This window comes from Mya arenaria, chromosome 14 (genome assembly GCF_026914265.1).
Source record: "Mya arenaria isolate MELC-2E11 chromosome 14, ASM2691426v1".
Classification (NCBI taxonomy): domain Eukaryota; kingdom Metazoa; phylum Mollusca; class Bivalvia; order Myida; family Myidae; genus Mya; species Mya arenaria.
In genome coordinates, this window is record NC_069135.1 from 45,483,631 (window position 1) to 45,504,344 (window position 20,714).

Sequence of the window (20,714 nt, forward strand, 5' to 3'; positions counted from 1 at the left end):
TAACAAATGGTGGATATAGCGTCTAGAAGACAATGAAGGGGTGGGGTGGGGTTGAGCGCTTACACGACGATGAACGGAGTAAATATCACCTATGAGACAATGCAAGATGGAAACAGCGCCTAGGAGACAATGAACGGTTGAAACAGCGCCTAGGAGACATTGAACGGTTGGGATAGTGTCTAGGAGATAATGAACGGTGAAAACAGCGTCGAGGAGACAATGAACGGTTGAAACAGCGCCAAGGAGACATTGAACGGTGGAAACAGCGCCTAAGAGACAATGAACGGTTGAAACAGCGCCTAGGAGACATTGAACGGTTGGGATAGTGTCTAGGAGACAATGAACGGTGAAAACAGCGTCGAGGAGACAATGAACGGTGGAAACAGCGCCTAAGAGACATTGAACGGTGGAGACAGTGCTAAGGAGATAATGAACGATGGAGACAGCGCCTAAGAGACAATGGAAGGTGGAGACAGCGCCTAGGTTGACAATGAACAGTGGAGATAGCGCCTAGGTTGACAATGTTCGGTAGAGACCGTGAACGGTAGAAACAGCGTATAGGAAGCAATCAACTTGGATACAGCGCCATGAGATAGTGAACTGTGGAGATTACCTCAGTGGTACAGCTAGAAACGAAAACAAACAAAAAAGACTGAGAAATTAAACGGCATTTTTGGAGACATATATATGCGCAAAGGAATTAAAATGTGGAGACAATTAAAGCATACATATTTTGTATTATAAAAAAGAAACATAAGTGTTATTTCTACTCTTTAAAGCAAGTATGTTAGCCGTAAGCGCATATATATCATGTACTTGTTTCGCTTTGCTTGATAAACCATAACAAATCAGTAAAATGTTTTTCAGATCATTATTTTAAATCGCCAAACTGATGAAAATGAGTATAGGTATTATACGAATACTGTATAACCAAATTTGAACGGAGTTATAGTTAACAGTGCATTTAACAAGCTACTACTATATAAACAGTGATATTTAAGTGATCTAAACAGTGTGACATTGAATAGAGTATTACATCATACATGAACACTCATCACGGGAACCCATGCTTTCATAATGATATATAATAGGTTTAATCATGTATTTATAAGTTATTAATTCAAATACATTTATACGTGTCTCGCACTAAAGGATATTTCTGCCCATATATAAAATTAGGGATACAGTCATAGGTTTTGCAACTTGTTCGTGCTTGATCGGCAACGTGTCAGCAACTGTTGAAATCAGACTCGGCGCCGGTCAGTAAATCTTCTGTGGCTGTATGCTTCTTCACGGGGACTTGTCGGTGATATGTTGTCGATCGATCACCAATCGATGTAAACCACTGCATATGAAGAGTGTAAATATAACATTATAAATGAAATGATGAGCTTGTTGCTATGATGGTGTGTTGTTGATGCCATGATGGTGAGCTAATGTTGTTGCTATGATGGTGTACTAATGTTGCCGCCATGATGGTGTGCTAATGTTGTTGCTATGATGGTGAGCTAATGTTGTTGCTAAGATGGTGTGCTAATGGTGATGCCATGATGGTGTGCTGATGTTGATTCCATGATGGTGTGCTGGTGTCGCTGTCATGATGGTGTGCTGGTGTCGCTGTCATGATGGTGTGCTGGTGTTGATGCCATGATGGTGTGCTGATGTTGATGCCATGATGGTGTGCTGATGTTGATGCCATGATGGTGTGCTGATGTTGATGCCATGATGGTGTGCTGATGTTGATGCCATGATGGTGTGCTGATGTTGATGCCATGATGGTGTGCTGATATTGTTGCCATGATGGTGTGCTGATGTTGATGCCATCATGGTGTGCTGATATTGATTACATGATGGTGTGCTGGTGTCGCTGTCATGATGGTGTGCTGGTGTCGCTGTCATGATGGTGTGCTGGTGTAGATGCCATGATGGTGTGCTGGTGTCGCTGTCATGATGGTGTGCTGGTGTTGATGCCATGATGGTGTGCTGATGTCGCTGTCATGATGGTGTGCTGGTGTTGATGCCATGATGGTGTGCTGGTGTTGATGCCATGATGGTGAGCTAATGTTGATGCCATGGTTGTGTGCTGGTGTTAATGCCATGATGGTGTGCTCGTGTCGCTGTCATGGTGGTGTGCTGGTGTTGATTCCATGATGGTGTGCTGGTGTCGCTGTCATGATGGTGTGCTGGTGTCGCTTTCATGATGGTGTGCTGGTGTTGATGCCATGATGATGTGCTGGTGTCGCTTCCATGATGGTGTGCTAATGTTTATGCCATGATGGTGTGCTAATGTTGATGCCATGATGGTGTGCTAATGTTGATGCCATGATAGTGAGCTGATGTTGATGCCATGATGGTGTGCTAATGTTGATGCCATGATGGTGTGCTAATGTTGATGCCATGATAGTGAGCTGATGTTGATGCCATGATGGTGTGCTGGTGTTGATGCCATGATGGTGTGCTGATGTTGATGCCATGATGGTGTGCTAATGTTGATGCCATGATGGTTTGCTGATGTTGATGTCATGATGGCGTGCTAATGTTGATGTCATGATGGTGTGCTGATGTTGATGCCATGATGGTGTGCTGATGTCGCTGTCATGATGGTGTGCTGGTGTCGCTGTCATGATGGTGTGCTGGTGTTGATGCCATGATGGTGTGCTGATGTCGATGCCATGATGGTGTGCTGGTGTCGCTGTCATGATGGTGTGCTGGTGTTGATGCCATGATGGTGTGCTGATGTCGCTGTCATGATGGTGTGCTGGTGTTGATGCCATGATGGTGTGCTGGTGTCGATGCCATGATGGTGAGCTAATGTTGATGCCATGATGGTGTGCAGGTGTTGATGCCATGATGGTGTGCTGATGTTGATGCCATGATGGTGTGCTGGTGTTGATGCCATGATGGTGTGCTGATGTTGATGCCATGATGGTGTGCTGATGTTGATGCCATGATGGTGTGTCGGTGTTGATGCCATGATGGTGTGCTGATGTTGATGCCATGATGGTGTGCTGATGTTGATGCCATGATGGTGTGCTGATGTTGATGCCATGATGGTGTGCTGGTGTTGATGCCATGATGGTGTGCTGATGTTGATGCCATGATGGTGTGCTGATGTTGATGCCATGATGGTGTGCTAATGTTGATCCCAGGATGGTGTGCTGATGTTGATGTCATGATGGTGTGCTGGTGTTGATGCCATGATGGTGTGCTGGTGTCGCTGTCATGATGGTGTGCTGGTGTTGATGCCATGATGGTGTGCTGGTGTCGCTGTCATGATGGTGTGCTGATGTTGATGCCATGATGGTGTGCTGATGTTGATGTCATGATGGTGTGTTGGTGTTGATGCCATGATGGTGGGCTGATGTCGCTGTCATGATGGTGTGCTGGTGTTGATGCCATGATGGTGAGCTAATGTTGATGCCATGATGGTGTGCTGATGTTGATGTCATGATGGTGTGCTGGTGTTGATGGCATGATGCTGTGCTGATGTTGTTGCCATGATGGTGTGCTGATGTTGATGGCATGATGGTGTGCTGATGTTGTTGCCATGATGGTGTGCTGGTGTTGATGCCATGATGGTGTGCTGGTGTTGATGGCATGATGGTGAGCTAATGTTGATGCCATGATGGTGTGCTGATGTTGTTGCCATGATGGTGTGCTGGTGTTGATGCCATGATGGTGTGCTGGTGTTGATGCCATGATGGTGAGCTAATGTTGATGCCATGATGGTGTGCTGATGTTGTTGCCATGATGGTGTGCTGGTGTTGATGCCATGATGGTGAGCTAATGTTGATGCCATGATGGTGTGCTGATGTTGATGCCATGATGGTGTGCTGATGTTGATGTCATGATGGTGTGCTGGTGTTGATGTCATGATGGTGTGCTGATGTTGTTGCCATGATGGTGTGCTGGTGTTGATGCCATGATGGTGAGCTAATGTTGATGTCATGATGGTGTGCTGATGTTGATGTCATGATGGTGTGCTGGTGTTGATGTCATGATGGTGTGCTGATGTTGTTGCCATGATGGTGTGCTGGTGTTGATGCCATGATGGTGTGCTGGTGTCGCTGTCATGATGGTGTGCTGGTGTTGATGCCATGATGGTGTGCTGGTGTCGCTGTCATGATGGTGTGCTGATGTTGATGCCATGATGGTGTGCTAATGTTGATGTCATGATGGTGTGTTGGTGTTGATGCCATGATGGTGTGCTGATGTCGCTGTCATGATGGTGTGCTGGTGTTGATGCCATGATGGTGAGCTAATGTTGATGGCATGATGGTGTGCTGATGTTGATGTCATGATGGTGTGCTGGTGTTGATGGCATGATGGTGTGCTGATGTTGTTGCCATGATGGTGTGCTGATGTTGATGGCATGATGGTGTGCTGATGTTGTTGCCATGATGGTGTGCTGATGTTGATGCCATGATGGTGTGCTGATGTTGATGCCATGATGGTGTGCTGATGTTGATGCCATGATGGTTTGCTGATGTTGATGCCATGATGGTGTGCTGATGTTGATGCCATGATGGTGTGCTGATATTGTTGCCATGATGGTGTGCTGATGTTGATGCCATCATGGTGTGCTGATATTGATTACATGATGGTGTGCTGGTGTCGCTGTCATGATGGTGTGCTGGTGTCGCTGTCATGATGGTGTGCTGGTGTTGATGCCATGATGGTGTGCTGGTGTCGCTGTCATGATGGTGTGCTGGTGTTGATGCCATGATGGTGTGCTGATGTCGCTGTCATGATGGTGTGCTGGTGTTGATGCCATGATGGTGTGCTGGTGTTGATGCCATGATGGTGAGCTAATGTTGATGCCATGGTTGTGTGCTGGTGTTAATGCCATGATGGTGTGCTCGTGTCGCTGTCATGGTGGTGTGCTGGTGTTGATTCCATGATGGTGTGCTAATGTTGATGCCATGATGGTGTGCTGATGTTGATGCCATGATGGTGTGCTGATGTTGATGCCATGATGATGTGCTGGTGTCGCTTCCATGATGGTGTGCTAATGTTTATGCCATGATGGTGTGCGAATGTTGATGCCATGATGGTGTGCTAATGTTGATGCCATAATAGTGAGCTGATGTTGATGCCATGATGGTGTGCTGATGTTGATGCCATGATGGTGTGCTGATGTTGATGCCATGATGGTGTGCTAATGTCGATGCCATGATGGTGTGCTGATGTTGATGCCATGATGGTGTGCTAATGTTGATGCCATGATGGTTTGCTGATGTTGATGTCATGATGGCGTGCTAATGTTGATGTCATGATGGTGTGCTGATGTTGATGCCATGATGGTGTGCTGATGTTGATGCCATGATGGTGTGCTGATGTTGATGCCATGATGGTGTGCTGATGTCGCTGTCATGATGGTGTGCTGGTGTCGCTGTCATGATGGTGTGCTGGTGTTGATGCCATGATGGTCTGCTGATGTTGATGCCATGATGGTGTGCTGGTGTCGCTGTCATGATGGTGTGCTGGTGTTGATGCCATGATGGTGTGCTGATGTCGCTGTCATGATGGTGTGCTGGTGTTGATGCCATGATGGTGTGCTGGTGTCGATGCCATGATGGTGAGCTAATGTTGATGCCATGATGGTGTGCAGGTGTTGATGCCATGATGGTGTGCTGATGTTGATGCCATGATGGTGTGCTGGTGTTGATGCCATGATGGTGTGCTGATGTTGATGCCATGATGGTGTGCTGATGTTGATGCCATGATGGTGTGTCGGTGTTGATGCCATGATGGTGTGCTGATGTTGATGCCATGATGGTGTGCTGATGTTGATGCCATGATGGTGTGCTGATGTTGATGCCATGATGGTGTGTTGGTGTTGATGCCATGATGGTGTGCTGATGTTGATCCCATGATGGTGTGCTGATGTTGATGCCATGATGGTGTGCTAATGTTGATCCCAGGATGGTGTGCTGATGTTGATGTCATGATGGTGTGCTGGTGTTGATGCCATGATGGTGTGCTGGTGTCGCTGTCATGATGGTGTGCTGGTGTTGAGGCCATGATGGTGTGCTGTTGTCGCTGTCATGATGGTGTGCTGATGTTGATGCCATGATGGTGTGCTGATGTTGATGTCATGATGGTGTGTTGGTGTTGATGCCATGATGGTGTGCTGATGTCGCTGTCATGATGGTGTGCTGGTGTTGATGCCATTAAGGTGAGCTAATGTTGATGCCATGATGGTGTGCTGATGTTGATGTCATGATGGTGTGCTGGTGTTGATGGCATGATGTTGTGCTGATGTTGTTGCCATGATGGTGTGCTGATGTTGATGGCATGATGGTGTGCTGATGTTGTTGCCATGATGGTGTGCTGGTGTTGATGCCATGATGGTGTGCTGGTGTTGATGGCATGATGGTGAGCTAATGTTGATGCCATGATGGTGTGCTGATGTTGTTGCCATGATGGTGTGCTGGTGTTGATGCCATGATGGTGTGCTGGTGTTGATGCCATGATGGTGAGCTAATGTTGATGCCATGATGGTGTGCTGATGTTGATGCCATGATGGTGTGCTGGTGTTGATGCCATGATGGTGAGCTAATGTTGATGCCATGATGGTGTGCTGATGTTGATGCCATGATGGTGTGCTGATGTTGATGTCATGATGGTGTGCTGGTGTTGATGTCATGATGGTGTGCTGATGTTGTTGCCATGATGGTGTGCTGGTGTTGATGCCTTGATGGTGAGCTAATGTTGATGCCATGATGGTGTGCTGATGTTGATGTCATGATGGTGTGCTGGTGTTGATGTCATGATGGTGTGCTGATGTTGTTGCCATGATGGTGTACTGGTGTTGATGCCATGATGGTGAGCTAATGTTGATGCCATGATGGTGTGCTGATGTTGATGGCATGATGGTGTGCTGATGTCGCTGTCATGATGGTGTGCTGGTGTTGATGGCATGATGGTGTGCTGGTGTTGATGCCATGATGGTGTGCTAATGTCGCTGTCATGATGGTGTGCTGGTGTTGATGCCATGATGGTGTGCTGGTGTTGATGCCATGATGGTGTGCTGATGTCGCTGTCATGATGGTGTGCTGGTGTCGCTGTCATGATGGTGTGCTGGTGGTGATGCCATGATGGTGAGCTAATGTTGATGCCATGATGGTGTGCTGATGTTGATGCCATTATGGATTGCTGGTGTTGATGCCATGATGGTGTGCTGATGTTGATGCCATGACGGTGTGCTGGTGTTGATGCCATGATGGTGTGCTGATGTTGATTCCATGATGGTGTGCTGGTGTTGATGCCATTATGGATTGCTGGTGTTGATGCCATGATGGTGTGCTGATGTTGATGCCATGACGGTGTGCTGGTGTTGATGCCATGATGGTGTGCTGATGTTGATTCCATGATGGTGTGCTGGTGTTGATGCCATGATGGTGTACTGGTGTTGATGCCATGCTGATGTTGATGCCATGATGGTGTGCTGATGTTGATGCCATGATGGTGTGCTGATATTGATGCCATGATGGTGTGCTGATGTCGCTGTCATGATGGTGTGCTGGTGTCGCTGTCATGATGGTGTGCTGGTGTTGATGCCATGATGGTGTGCTGATGTTGATGCCATGATGGTGTGCTAATGTTGATGCCATGATGGTGTGCTGGTGATGATGCCATGATGGTGTGCTAATGTTGATGCCATGATGGTGTGCTGGTGTTAATGCCATGATGGTGTGCTAATGTTGATGCCATGATGGTGTGCTGGTGTTGATTCCATGATGGTGTGCTAATGTTGATGCCATGATGGTGTGCTGATGTTAATGCCATGATGGTGTGCTAATGTAGATGCCATGATGGTGTGGTAATGTTGATGCCATGATTGTTTGCTGATGTTGATGCCATGATGGTGTGCTAATGTTGATGCCAGGATGTTTTGCTGATGTTGATGTTATGATGGTGTGCTGATGTTGATGCCATGATGGTGTGCTAATGTTGATGCCATGATGGTTTGCTGGTGTTGTTGCCATGATGGTTTGCTAATGTTGATGCCATGATGGTGTGCTGATGTTGATGCCATGATGGTGTGCTGGTGTTGATGCCATGATGGTGTGCTGGTGTTGATTCCATGATGGTGTGCTAATGTTGATGCCATGATGGTGTGCTGATGTAGATGCCATGATGGTGTGCTGATGTTGATGCCATGATGGTTTGCTGGTGTTGATGCCATGATGGTGTGCTAATGTTGATGCCATGATGGTTTGCTAATGTTGATGCCATGACGGTGTGCTGGTGTTAATGCCATGATGGTGTGTTGGTGTTGATTCCATGATGGTGTGCTAATGTTGATGCCATGATGGTGTGCTGATGTAGATGCCATGATGGTGTGCTGATGTTGATGCCATGATGGTTTGCTGGTGTTGATGCCATGATGGTGTGCTAATGTTGATGCCATGATGGTTTGCTAATGTTGATGCCATGACGGTGTGCTGATGTAGATGCCATGATGGTGTGCTGGTGTTGATGCCATGATGGTGTGCTGGTGTTAATGCCATGATGGTGTGTTGGTGTTGATGCCATGATGGTTTGCTGGTGTTGATGCCATGATGGTGTGCTAATGTTGATGCCATGATGGTTTGCTAATGTTGATGCCATGACGGTGTGCTGATGTTGATGCCATGATGGTGTGTTGGTGTTGATGCCATGATGGTGTGCTGATGTTGATGCCATGATGGTGTGCTGATGTTGATGCCATGATGGTGTGCTGATGTAGATGCCATGATGGTGTGCTGGTGTCGATGCCATGATGGTGTGCTGATGTTAATGCCATGATGGTGTGCTAATGTAGATGCCATGATGGTGTGGTAATGTTGATGTCATGATGGTGTGCTAATGTTGATGCCATGATGGTGTGCTGATGTTGATGCCATGATGGTTTGCTAATATTGATGCCATGATGGTGTGCTGATGTTGATGCCATGATGGTGTGCTGGTGTTGATGCCATGATGGTGTGCTGGTGTTGATGCCATGATGGTGTGCTGGTGTTGATGCCATGATGGTGTGCTGGTGTTGATGCCATGATGGTTTGCTGGTGTTGATGCCATGATGGTGTGCTGGTGTTGATGCCATGATGGTGTGCTGGTGTTGATGCCATGATGGTGTGCTGGTGTTGATGCCATGATGGTGTGCTGGTGTTGATGCCATGATGGTGTGCTGGTGTTGATGCCATGATGGTGTGCTGGTGTTGATGCCATGATGGTGTGCTGGTGTTGATGCCATGACGGTGTGCTGGTGTTGATGCCATGACGGTGTGCTGGTGTTGATGCCATGATGGTGTGCTGGTGTTGATGCCATGATGGTGTGCTGGTGTTGATGCCATGATGGTGTGCTGGTGTTGATGCCATGATGGTGTACTGGTGTTGATGCCATGATGGTGTGCTGATGTTGATGCCATGATGGTGTGCTGATGTTGATGCCATGATGGTTTGCTAATGTTGATGCCATGATGGTGTGCTGATGTTGATGCCATGATGGTGTGCTGATGTTGATGCCATGATGGTGTGCTGATGTCGCTGTCATGATGGTGTGCTGATGTTGATGCCATGATGGTGTGCTGATGTTGATGCCATGATGGTGTGCTGATGTTGATGCCATGATGGTGTGCTGATGTTGATGCCATGATGGTGTGCTGGTGTTGATGCCATGATGGTGTGCTGATGTTGCTGTCATGATGGTGTGCTGGTGTTGATGCCATGATGGTGTGCTGATGTTGATGCCATGATGGTGTGCTGATGTTGATGCCATGATGGTGTGCTAATGTGTATGCCATGATGGTGTGCTAATGTTGATGCCATGATGGTGTGCTGATGTTGATGTCATGATGGTGTGCTGATGTTGTTGCCATGGTTGTGTGCTGGTGTTAATGCCATGATGGTGTGCTCGTGTCGCTGTCATGATGGTGTGCTGGTGTTGATTCCATGCATGATGGTGTGCTAATGTTGATGCCAGGATGGTTTGCTGATGTTGCTGTCATAATTGTGTGCAGACTTTTGTTTTATTGCCTTAACGCACCATAGTTACGATAAGAAATACTTGATATTTAACACATAATCGTTGATGTGAACTATGTAAAAATGTGTGTTACACAAAAATACTGTTATGCACAGAAAGCTTTTTTTTATAAATGGTGATATACATTGCAAACACAACGGCGAATGATCGGCTTGGACCGATCGGCACCTAGTCGCCGATTACGCGCCGGTCAGGCACCGCCCTCTCAATCGCTGTTCGCAATTACCGAAATGTCGCCATAAGGTTGCAGGGGTCAACACTCTTGTCTTGACGAAACCGATCGTCATACAAGGGAAACCATTATCTGCGATTAAAATTATTGCTCAAATGCTCAAATGACTGGTTACGACCGATTTAGTTTGGGGCAAGCTGGGTCAGGGGCACTTAACATGTTAATGTTTTTTTTTGTATTTTGTGTTTGAAATATTTTTTTTACATTGACCTCATACATCTTATGGAAAAAGCAACAAAAATAACAACGAAATTTAAAACCACCTATGTTTTGCAACCACCTATGTTTTACACACACGTTACTTGTGTGACTCAGTACATAAAACATAAAGTTGTAAACAACTAGGTCAGTGTATATGGATGATTAACATTATGACTGAATGAGAGGTTAAGATATGGAACTATGCGTTAATGTTGAATACATATATATCGTCTAGATTTCGATTTATAGTGTGAGAAACTGCAGTATTAATATTATTATTTGCATGAAATAGGAAAAGGGGATACAAATTATATGAACAATATAGATGTATTATAATAATAGATAGATTGTTGTCTAGTATTATATATGAAGAATGTGCGTTTCATGCTAAAGGGATGCGAGTGGAGTTATTGTTGTGATTGAAGAGTTGGTCGAAACCAGCTGTCAGCGAATGTCGGACAATCAATATCTTCCACGCGATGTCCCGAGCGCGACAAAGAGTCGTCGGCGCCGTGAACGCAATGTGGACCCGGGCGCGCCGTCGACGCCGCTTCCGGCGTGTCGCGTGTGTGGGGACAGGTCATCCGGTCTCCATTATGGCGTCAACACGTGCGAGGCATGTAAGGTAAACTTGGATGGATGAGAAGCCCTGTCGGCAATATGAATATATTATATAAACCGTTGATTTTCCTATCAATTTTAAGAAAACACAGGGCAGTTTACACTAGCTATTAATACTGAGATACATAGCTGTGTTGTACATTGCTATAATAAATATGCTATTGCAAAATGACATTGTTTTAACTTTAATATATAATTATTTACTGCATAATAAACTTTTTATTCGATGCAGTATTTGCGGAAAACTTCAACAGAATCAAACTTACCAGTTCTCATATTGGCCTTTTATTTTTTATTGTTGGTTAAACGAACCGCCATGACTGAAGGCTCCGTAGGATAAATATAAAAATAAAATATATTCAAAATCTTGTTTTATTTTTTGGTAGGAAATGACACATTTGTTAATAAGCTACTTATTGAAAATTTAATACTTAGAACACAAAACAGGGATCGAATCTTATCACCAGTGCAGTATTAAACAATAATTTTCTTCCAATCACTGAACAATTACTGCCTGAATAGTGTTCACATCATTAAAATTTAACAGCAGTTCTCTATTGATCACTATTATTAAGTTTTATTTAAATGCTCACATGATAGTTAATGCTGACTAGGTACTGTTCATAATCTTAATATTAGTTTTATATTAAACACTTAAGTTTCATTTGAATTGTCACATGAGTGTTAATACTGACTAGATACTGTTCACAAACATAACACAAGTTGTGTTTTTTTGTTGTTGTTTTTTTACAAGTTACTTTTTTTTTCCTCAAACTTTTGTTTATTCAACAATCTATATGCATTTTACATTTCATAGTAAATCAGTTCATAATACAAAACTTACAAGCATGATATACCAAAGCAGTTAATTTATGAACCAGTAATCAGTAATAATTAAAATACTACGAATGTACATATAACAAGAACGACTGAAAAAAGGGAAAATAAGGGAAGAGGAAGAGAAATAAAATATCATAGAACATGCATGTAAAAAGATATAATTGTTTATATGATACATTGTATTATCCTTTTTTATGAAAACTTGAAATCTGAAAAGTGTAGTTACAAGAACAAATTTCTTACGATTGCCCAATCATTTTTAAATTTATCTGAAATATTTGTATTTTCATAAATGTTCCATGCTAACTGAAGGCTATTTTTGAAACCAATAACTGTTGGAACACACTTTTTTCTTTTACACAGAAAAATAAATTTCTTATATTCTAATAAAAGTATATCAAATTTGAAATTATTATTTCCAGAACCTAACAATACAAACATACTATTAATGACAATACTTGAGTCATTAATATTCAACTTATGTACCATATCCTTCAATACCGGCTGTATTTTATTGCAATCCCAAAAGAGATGTAAAAGAGTTTCTTCATGGCATTCACAAAAGGAGAAAATATCATTTTCAGCCAGCTTCATTTTATATAATAATGAATTTGTTGGTAATATTCTATGAAGAACTCTTAATTGTAACCATTGAATATAAGAATCCTTTGTACACTTAGATACACAACTATAGACATTTTTCCAATTATTATAGACATTTTCATATTGTAATAACCATTTGTGTTGACTTGTTGGAATTTCATTATTATTAACAAAGATTTTATTTAGAAATCGGTTTACATTTTCTTTTGTCAAAATTGGGTTTATAAAATTGTTCATACATGGGTTACTACATTCTAAAAAGTTAAAGTCATTAAGCACATATTTAGAATGCCTCATATAGGCCTTTATCGCAGAAATTAATCCATTATAGTGTAGGAAGTTGACCTTCTTATCAATTATTGCTTCAATTTCCATCGGGCTATACATATTTCCATTGGCATTAAAAACATCTTTCACACAATGTAATCCCTTATTGTATAGGGTATAAATAAATACATAATTTCCATTACCAAACTTGTGGTTGTAAAATAATGGCATATGCATAAATTGATTAACATTTTCTATACAAAACTTATATTTGTATAACATATATGCATTAATAACACCTTTACAGAATGTGTTTGACATCTTTTGACAAATAATTTCACAAATTTTCTTTCCACAATTCAACAATTTTTTACATCAAATAATACAGACATTAATTTAAAGCATTTACTATTTCCATTCAATATACAATTTCTAATCCATTTTATCTTTAATAAATTTTCAATTATATTAATACCCCCTTCTGGAAAATCTTTTTTTTAAATGATACTCTTAATTTTTGATTTTCCATTCCACACAAACTCAAGGAATAAATCATTTAACTCTTTAAGAAAATCATTTGTTGGATTTGGTAAACTAATGAAAAGGTGTGTAAATGACACAAGTTAGCTCAATTTATTTGGTCCCAAAATGACTTTCATACACCATTTCAGACCAAACCATGAGTCTGAATCCTGTTATTAGACGGCCATGCTAGTGCTCCGATGATTGTGGGTTCGAATCCCAAACCAGGGCAGACTTTTCTTCCTAGGTTTATACATATCAAAAGAAAGTATAAACTAGTTTGGACGTATTATGTGCAGTGTTTTTCTTTGGTATGGCACAACTACGGAATATACTATAATATAATAGGTCCGTGGCTGCCATTCCCCATATTATAACAACAAATTACTCGTACATATTTGTGATTTAAAAATATATAGAAAGGGTCAAATTCCAATAGTTTCCTGAAGTTTACACGAAAATAAGCTTATTCCAAGACAATTATTTTGTCAAAACTGTCAATCTGTGCGAGTGCAGCTTAAATATCAGAGAATGACATCAAATTAACAGAAAAAAATAAACATAAATTCTATCATAATTTCGGAAATATCTTTTTTTAGACCTCTTTTCTTTGTTTTCATATTTTTTTATTCCCCAAAATTGATGCATTTGTAACGGTTTAAGCCATAAAACATTAAAATTGAAATGGAAACATGAAAATCTGCTATCTGATCTGTCAGCAGTCTTTCAGCACTGGTTTGCAGATATTTACGCAAAAATTTGCGAACTCCAAGACAAAAAAATAAAAAAAGTTGGAAAAACGGTAAATCTGTGAGAGTGCAGCTTTTACTGGTATATAAACGTTTGTTGTTGGTGTTTTTTTTTGCCTTATTCTGTAGAATACCAGCAGCTTACAAGTCGAGAATGAATCAAGAATGAGTATGAGAAATTTAGTTTCGTTGCACCGAATAGAACAATTTTGTTCCACTGTGAATCCATATTTTGATTGTATGTAAGTCGCATGTCTCTAAATATGTAACATCTGTGATGTGTTCCTTTTTTTATACAATGACCATCTCTTTGTCGTTATGTATTTATACAAACACCTCCTCCATTCCAAATAAATGTAAGGGCATATTTCAGGGATTCTTTAAGCGGACACTCCGTAAAACGACAATGGACTTGCCATGTGGATGCAAGGCGGTGGTCAAGGGTCAGTGGCGCCAGGGGCCTGTTAAGAACGGATGTTCCGCCTGTCGCTACCAGCGCTGTCTTGCCGTGGGCATGTCGAGACACGGTAAGAAAGATTAGACTGATAAACCGCACGAGGAGGAGGAGGGTGGTGGCGGTGGTGCTGCTGCTGCTGATGCTACTGCTGGTGCTGCTGCTGCTGCTGCTGCTGCTGCTGATGATGATGATGATGCTGCTGCTGCTGATGATGATGATGATGATGGTGGTGGTGGTGGTGGTGGTGGTTGTGGTGATGATGATGATGATGATGATGATGATGATGATGATGATGATGATGATGATGGTGATGATAATAATGATGAACTGTTTTGTATGTGTTTCTATATCTCATTTTTGTTTTGGGGAATATTGATTGTTAAATGTTACTGTACATAAATCTTCAGCAATTAAAATTGGACGATACTCTTTGGAGCGAAAAACCAACAATATTCTAGAATCAAAACGTGAAAAACAAGGACTTGACCAAGGTATATTGAGCGACCTTCATCCTCCGAATGGAGCGGTTGGCAATCCTCCGAATGGAGCGGCTGGCAAAGAGTGCAATTCTAAGTCATGTGCTCAAGAAATGGACAATGCCTTGGCGACGGATTGTGTAGATGACATTGATGCTTTTATAGAAAGCTTACTTGGTGTAGATGGTCAAACGGGAGAAAATTCTTCAACAGGTGGGTGACAATATGTGGTATAGCTTAAAGATGCACGTGTATTAATGGAATTCTATATATTCGTTGCATGGAGTTAATATAAAAATCTAGGAAAGCTATTGCTGTAGAGATTGTTAGACTTTTATAATAGAAAAAAAATCATTAATATACACAGTTTATTTTTCTTCTTTGTTGGTTTACCTATATTCAAAGTAGCAGGGTGGTGGTGTTGCTTTGCTAATGCCGGTCCGTCGGTCAGTCGAGCAAATGTTGTCCAATAAACTTTGGGCCTAAGAACCTCAAACTTGATTGAGATATTTGCCATGACCAGCATATTACCCTATTGATTTTCAGAGCAGTAGGTAAAAGGTCAAGGTCATAGTTACCTTCAAAACAAAAACGAGAATATAAAGAGAACGGCTTGGGCCCATGGACTTCAAACTTGGTGGTGTGGTTGGTCATGACCTATAGAGAACCCCTACTGGTTTCAAAGGTCAATATTATAGTGAGCTTCAACACAAAAATCTTGTCCGATCAATATAAAGAGAACGCTTCGACCTTCAGGCTTCAAACTTGGTCGGGAAGTTGGTCATTGTTCTGATATTTAATGTTTAGCTTAAGTAATATGATACTCCCGCCTCTAGAGTTTAAATTATACTGTTATACTGCTAGGAACAGAGTTGTCTTGCTGCGTTCTTGGTGTACATATGTAGATGAATAAATGGAATACAAAATTAAGTTGTATTGCTATTCCATAAACATCAAACATTAAAACAGTCATTACCTTTGTTTTCTTAATTGAAGTTAGATCAACAGATAATAGGTCTAGGTCCCTAATTTGACCAAAGTTAAGGTCAATATTCGAAACAGGTATTTTTAAACAAAAACAATGATTAATACCTAAAACTATTGTTTGAAAATTGCAAGAAATTTACCATTGTCGTATAAACATATTGGCTACCACTTCAACTGACCGCAAAGCAGCTATCTATATATCTGTATAGATATTATTTGCGTTGCTCATATTTTTTACTTTATTTTATCCCTTTCACTTATTCATTGCTGTCAGCATTTCTGCTGGAAACTATTACTCATCAACTCCTATAACAACATTTAGAACTGGTCATTTACTACAGTGAAACTTGGAAGGGATGTTGTTACCCCACAGAAATGTTATGCGCGATGACTAATTGACTGCCATTGGGGTACATACATTTTTTACAAACAACTCGTGTTATGATAATGTTTCTGTCACTTCACAGTAGCAAGTGGTGCGGTGTGTCAGAAAAGATTGGAAAATACTACCGTTGGAACAGCAAGGGTTTCTGCAGAAATGATAAATGGACAGATGCCAGAGGTTCTTATTTTAGTTGTTGGTTGTGTATGGTTAACCATCATGATATATAGATTTTTTGGTGGAAACATATCGGGTTAAAACAATTAAACGATTTTTAACATCCTAAGCATTATCCTAAAATAACTGGTCGTACGAGTGTAATTAAAAAAAATATGTAGACACTTATACGTTGTTAACGACGTAATCCCAGCGTGCTTAATATACAAGCAGGCTACCTTGAAGCTGTTACTGCATGATGGAATATTTCAATGGCAATATTGGAAAGAAATATATAACTCTGTAGTCAAAATCGTATATAACAATAAATAAAATGACTATTTATATTTCGAAGCTGAATAGTGGTATTTTTGTCGAAATGAAAACAACGCCATCTTTCTTTACCTCTCCTTCTTTGAAATGATGCTTTATATTAAGAGAATACATTCTGGTGATTTCAGTGATCTGTATATATACAATTATTACCTCCACTTATTGTGGTATGTACAATATCCACATAGTTTTCGAATGGCCCTCGTTAACCGAAGCAGGAGGCATGTGTGATTGTATGTGCAAACAAGGAAAAACACACAAATAAAGACAATATGGGGACACAGGTATTCCACGCTGAAAACAGTACCCTGGCTTCTGATAATAAAAGCAGCATCAGGACCACACTGACATAAATGGTATAAAGTTGAAGAATAAAACACGAAATCGGACGCGAATTAAACGGAATGCCAATATAATGTGTAAAAATATACGTGTATCATTTCAGGAGCTGGCGGGACTGGTGGGGACCCTGACGGCCGCTCACCTCGCCACCATGGAAGTGGATGCCAGGAGCCGGGAGGAGATCACGCGACTACAGACTTCATGTCTTGTACGATTAAAAACAAAATATTTAGCATTAATTACGGAATTGGATTTATCACCAAATTGTTCTGTTTTGATACTACGGAAGTCTTAAAACTGTATACTTTAATGTATAATTTTTGATGATGACGATGATTGTGCTGCTGCTGCGTTGATGATGATGATGATGATGATGATGATGATGGCGGTGGTGGTGGTGGTGGTGGTGTTTGTTGTTGTTGTTATAATTGATGGTGGTGAAAGTGGTGATGTTGGTGGTATGGTACGAGTTTACCTGGACTTTTAATATACCCATCGACGGTACCTCTGTTTTATTTCAGGAAAAATACCAGATTAAGACGGAAATCTTTGGGAAAATGAAGGTTTTATCGACAACGGAGTACAATAATTTCTTCAAAGCAACAGGTAATATTTCTCTACGTTTCGTGAAAAAATGTTCCGTTTCAACGCATTGCCATACCAATTGAAGAAATATTTCTTCAGACACCGTCATTATAATATGCATAACTTAAATAAATTAAAATACTTAAATTACAGGTTTAGATATAGATGGACGTGGCGAGCACGTGCAAAAAGCCCTGACGTTTATTCAGGGCAGAATTTCTTCGTCTGTGACATTCGCCAAGGCCATTCCCTGCTTCCGGGATCTGCCCTTACCGGACCAGGTCAGCCTTATTAAAGGTACATCTCTTATCATTCAGACTTGTACATTTAATTCTAGCGATTCCTGCACTTCTTTTGTTCACATGACAAATGATTTAATTTACATTAATGTCAATGAGAAATATATCATAACTGTCTGTTTATCTATACTTAATTAACAGCGTCTCGGTCGGAAAACGAGCTTATGAGTAGCTATCGAAACATTTACACCAGTATTGACATGGAGCGTCAGGTGGTCGCTATGCCTTGGGGACGCGAGTACCATCTAGCGGAAGTAGACAAGTCCGTGCCTGCAGAAATCGTCGTCGGGCGCTGGCAGGCGGCGGATCGAATTGTTGAGCTGGCGCTTACGGCACAGGAAGAGGCGCTAATCAGGGCGCTTTCAGTCGTATCTCCAGGTATGTGTACAGGGAGCCGAAACAAATTATTTTTATTTATTCCTAGCCTATATATTCCTACTCTGATATATGTAAATATATATATTAAGATATTTTGCTTCTTTTCCCCTGTGGGAAGGTGGAGTCAAATGTATGCTTGTTTTGAACACCTCAATTCATAGTTGGCAGTTCCAGTTCGAGATGGTGTACAATATAGACATATCAGAAGGTATCAAAGACGGTATTCACCCCTTGCCTAATAAACCTTTAAACAAAATTGATGGACATATACACGCAATTGCTGGGATACACAAACTCCAGTTTGTTTTATAAACAAACAGCTTTTGAGATGCATGATTTTAATTTAGTCCTTATAATGATAAAACTTGGATCCGATGAAATGCTTGTTCACTAGATCCAATAGTTATGTATAAGTATGTATGACTTCTGAAGGGAAACCGGGTTTAATAAACAATAGAGTGTTCAAGTTTCTAGTACAAGTTCTAGTTCTAGTACTAGTATTCATACTGGGCATAAGAGATAACACAACATATATCAAATCATAAAATAAAGAAATCATGCGGAACAAAAAAACAGCAAAACAAAGAAAAATCTATTGAACATTCAGTTTGTGTGCATCCAAAAAAAGGCTGTGTTAATAGTTGTGTGTACAAGTAGCCTATTTCATTTTCATTCAGTTCAGAAAAAGTTCAATATATGTAATCCTTTATACCTATATTCTTTGTTGTTTTTGTGTTTAGATCGGTGCGATTTGTTGGACCCAGGTAGAGTTAATGCCATACAAGACAGATGTGTTATGTGTCTTCATCACCTTTTTGAGACATCACCGAAGGCATGGAACTCACCGTCAGGCGCGGGGAAGTCACGGCCGGGGGCGGTGAAGTCAACACCGGAGGTAGGGTACTCACAACCAGGGGCGAGAGTGTCACCAACAGAGACGGTGCAGTCACAATCAGAGCGGGGGAGTAAACCACCAGAGGCGGGAAATTCACCATTAGGGGCTGGGAATTTACTACTAGCGGCGATGAAGTCACCACCAGAGGCGGGAAATTCACCATTAGGGGCTGGGAATTTACTACCAGCGGCGATGAAGTCACCACTAGCGGCGGAGAAGTTACCACCAGTGGTTGAGAAATCACAACCCGGATCGGGAGAGTCACCACAAGAGGCACAGAAGTCAACACCAGGGGCGGTAAAGTCACCACCAGAAGAAGGGAACTCACCACAAGGGGTGGGGAAGTCACTACTACCGGCGGAGAAGTCATCACCAGTATTGGGAAATCGACTAGGAAAGGTGTTCTCGTTACTGACCTTTTGCAGGAATTTAAGTGAAAGAGAATCAGAAATAGCTCAAGAGCTGATCATAAATCCTCCAGCCTTTATAGATGACCGTGCTTTTCCACTGTTTAAGGAGTTCTTTTTATGATTTTGATAACTTTCAAAAGACAAAATCAACACTCCGTTGATTTACTATCAATAGATACTCCCACAATTTTGCTGTACTAATCGAATGAAAGAGATAACCATGTGCTACTTTCAAACTGGCGTTTCAATGTGGGTAGAATGAATATTCTTGCATACCGGATGTGAGTTTCCGGTCATGTGACTAGTGCTGGAAAAGCCCATCTTACACCCCTCCCACCCCCCATTTAAGATGAGTCACGCGCAACAACGCGGCACTTCTTTCTTTTTTGTATTGTATGGTTTATGAAAACTATTGATGTAATTTCAATAAACCGCAATAAAATATATAAGTATACAAGACCTTTAATCTGAATTGAATATTAATAATCGTAAAAATGCGATTTTTAGAAAGATAATTTGAAGTGCACTTTCTACGTCAATTTTACCACAAATTTATACTTTTAGATATGCAAGCCTCGTTACCGGCTTACGCGCGTGCCCTCGGGTCGGATTTTTCTATCCGTACCGGAAACACATGATGATATATATTTATAGTGTTTAATTGATTGATGGTGAAGTTTGCTTCACCGATATCAGAAAAAAAACAATGTTCATATTTGTCTTAGGTATGAAATGTTTTTAACCAATATTTACGTTAATTTGACGACGTCTTTATCATATTTTTTTTGTATTTACTGCCAAGCAGAATGCAGAGCTGTTATATATAGAGTGACTATTTAACTTAATTTTTATCATTGTAAGAAATACCATGTTCAAAATCAACCTTGCTACCAAAGATTCAACCCTATTAAATCAGTGTCAAATTAACTGATAAAGCTTAACGTGA

The 20,714-nt window shown here is 41.3% G+C and overlaps 1 protein-coding gene across 2 annotated transcripts; it reads left to right on the forward strand.

Annotated features, from left to right (window-relative positions):
* Positions 1-1,272: 1,272 nt before the first annotated feature.
* Positions 1,273-20,198, forward strand: LOC128218054 (nuclear receptor ROR-beta-like). 2 transcript variants are annotated; one of them, XM_052925574.1, is made up of 10 exons: positions 1,273-1,360; positions 10,860-11,091; positions 14,442-14,595; positions 14,933-15,214; positions 16,456-16,550; positions 17,305-17,409; positions 17,723-17,807; positions 17,940-18,083; positions 18,227-18,463; positions 19,204-20,198. In XM_052925574.1, the coding sequence occupies exons 2-10, from the start codon at positions 10,918-10,920 to the stop codon at positions 19,887-19,889; spliced, it is 1,962 nt and encodes a 653-aa protein (XP_052781534.1). In that variant the 5' UTR covers positions 1,273-1,360; positions 10,860-10,917; the 3' UTR covers positions 19,890-20,198. The 2 variants fall into 2 exon arrangements, with proteins under 2 accessions (XP_052781534.1, XP_052781533.1); XM_052925573.1 differs by lacking the exon at positions 1,273-1,360 and having other exon boundaries at positions 10,668-11,091.
* The last annotated feature ends 516 nt before the right edge of the window (positions 20,199-20,714 follow it).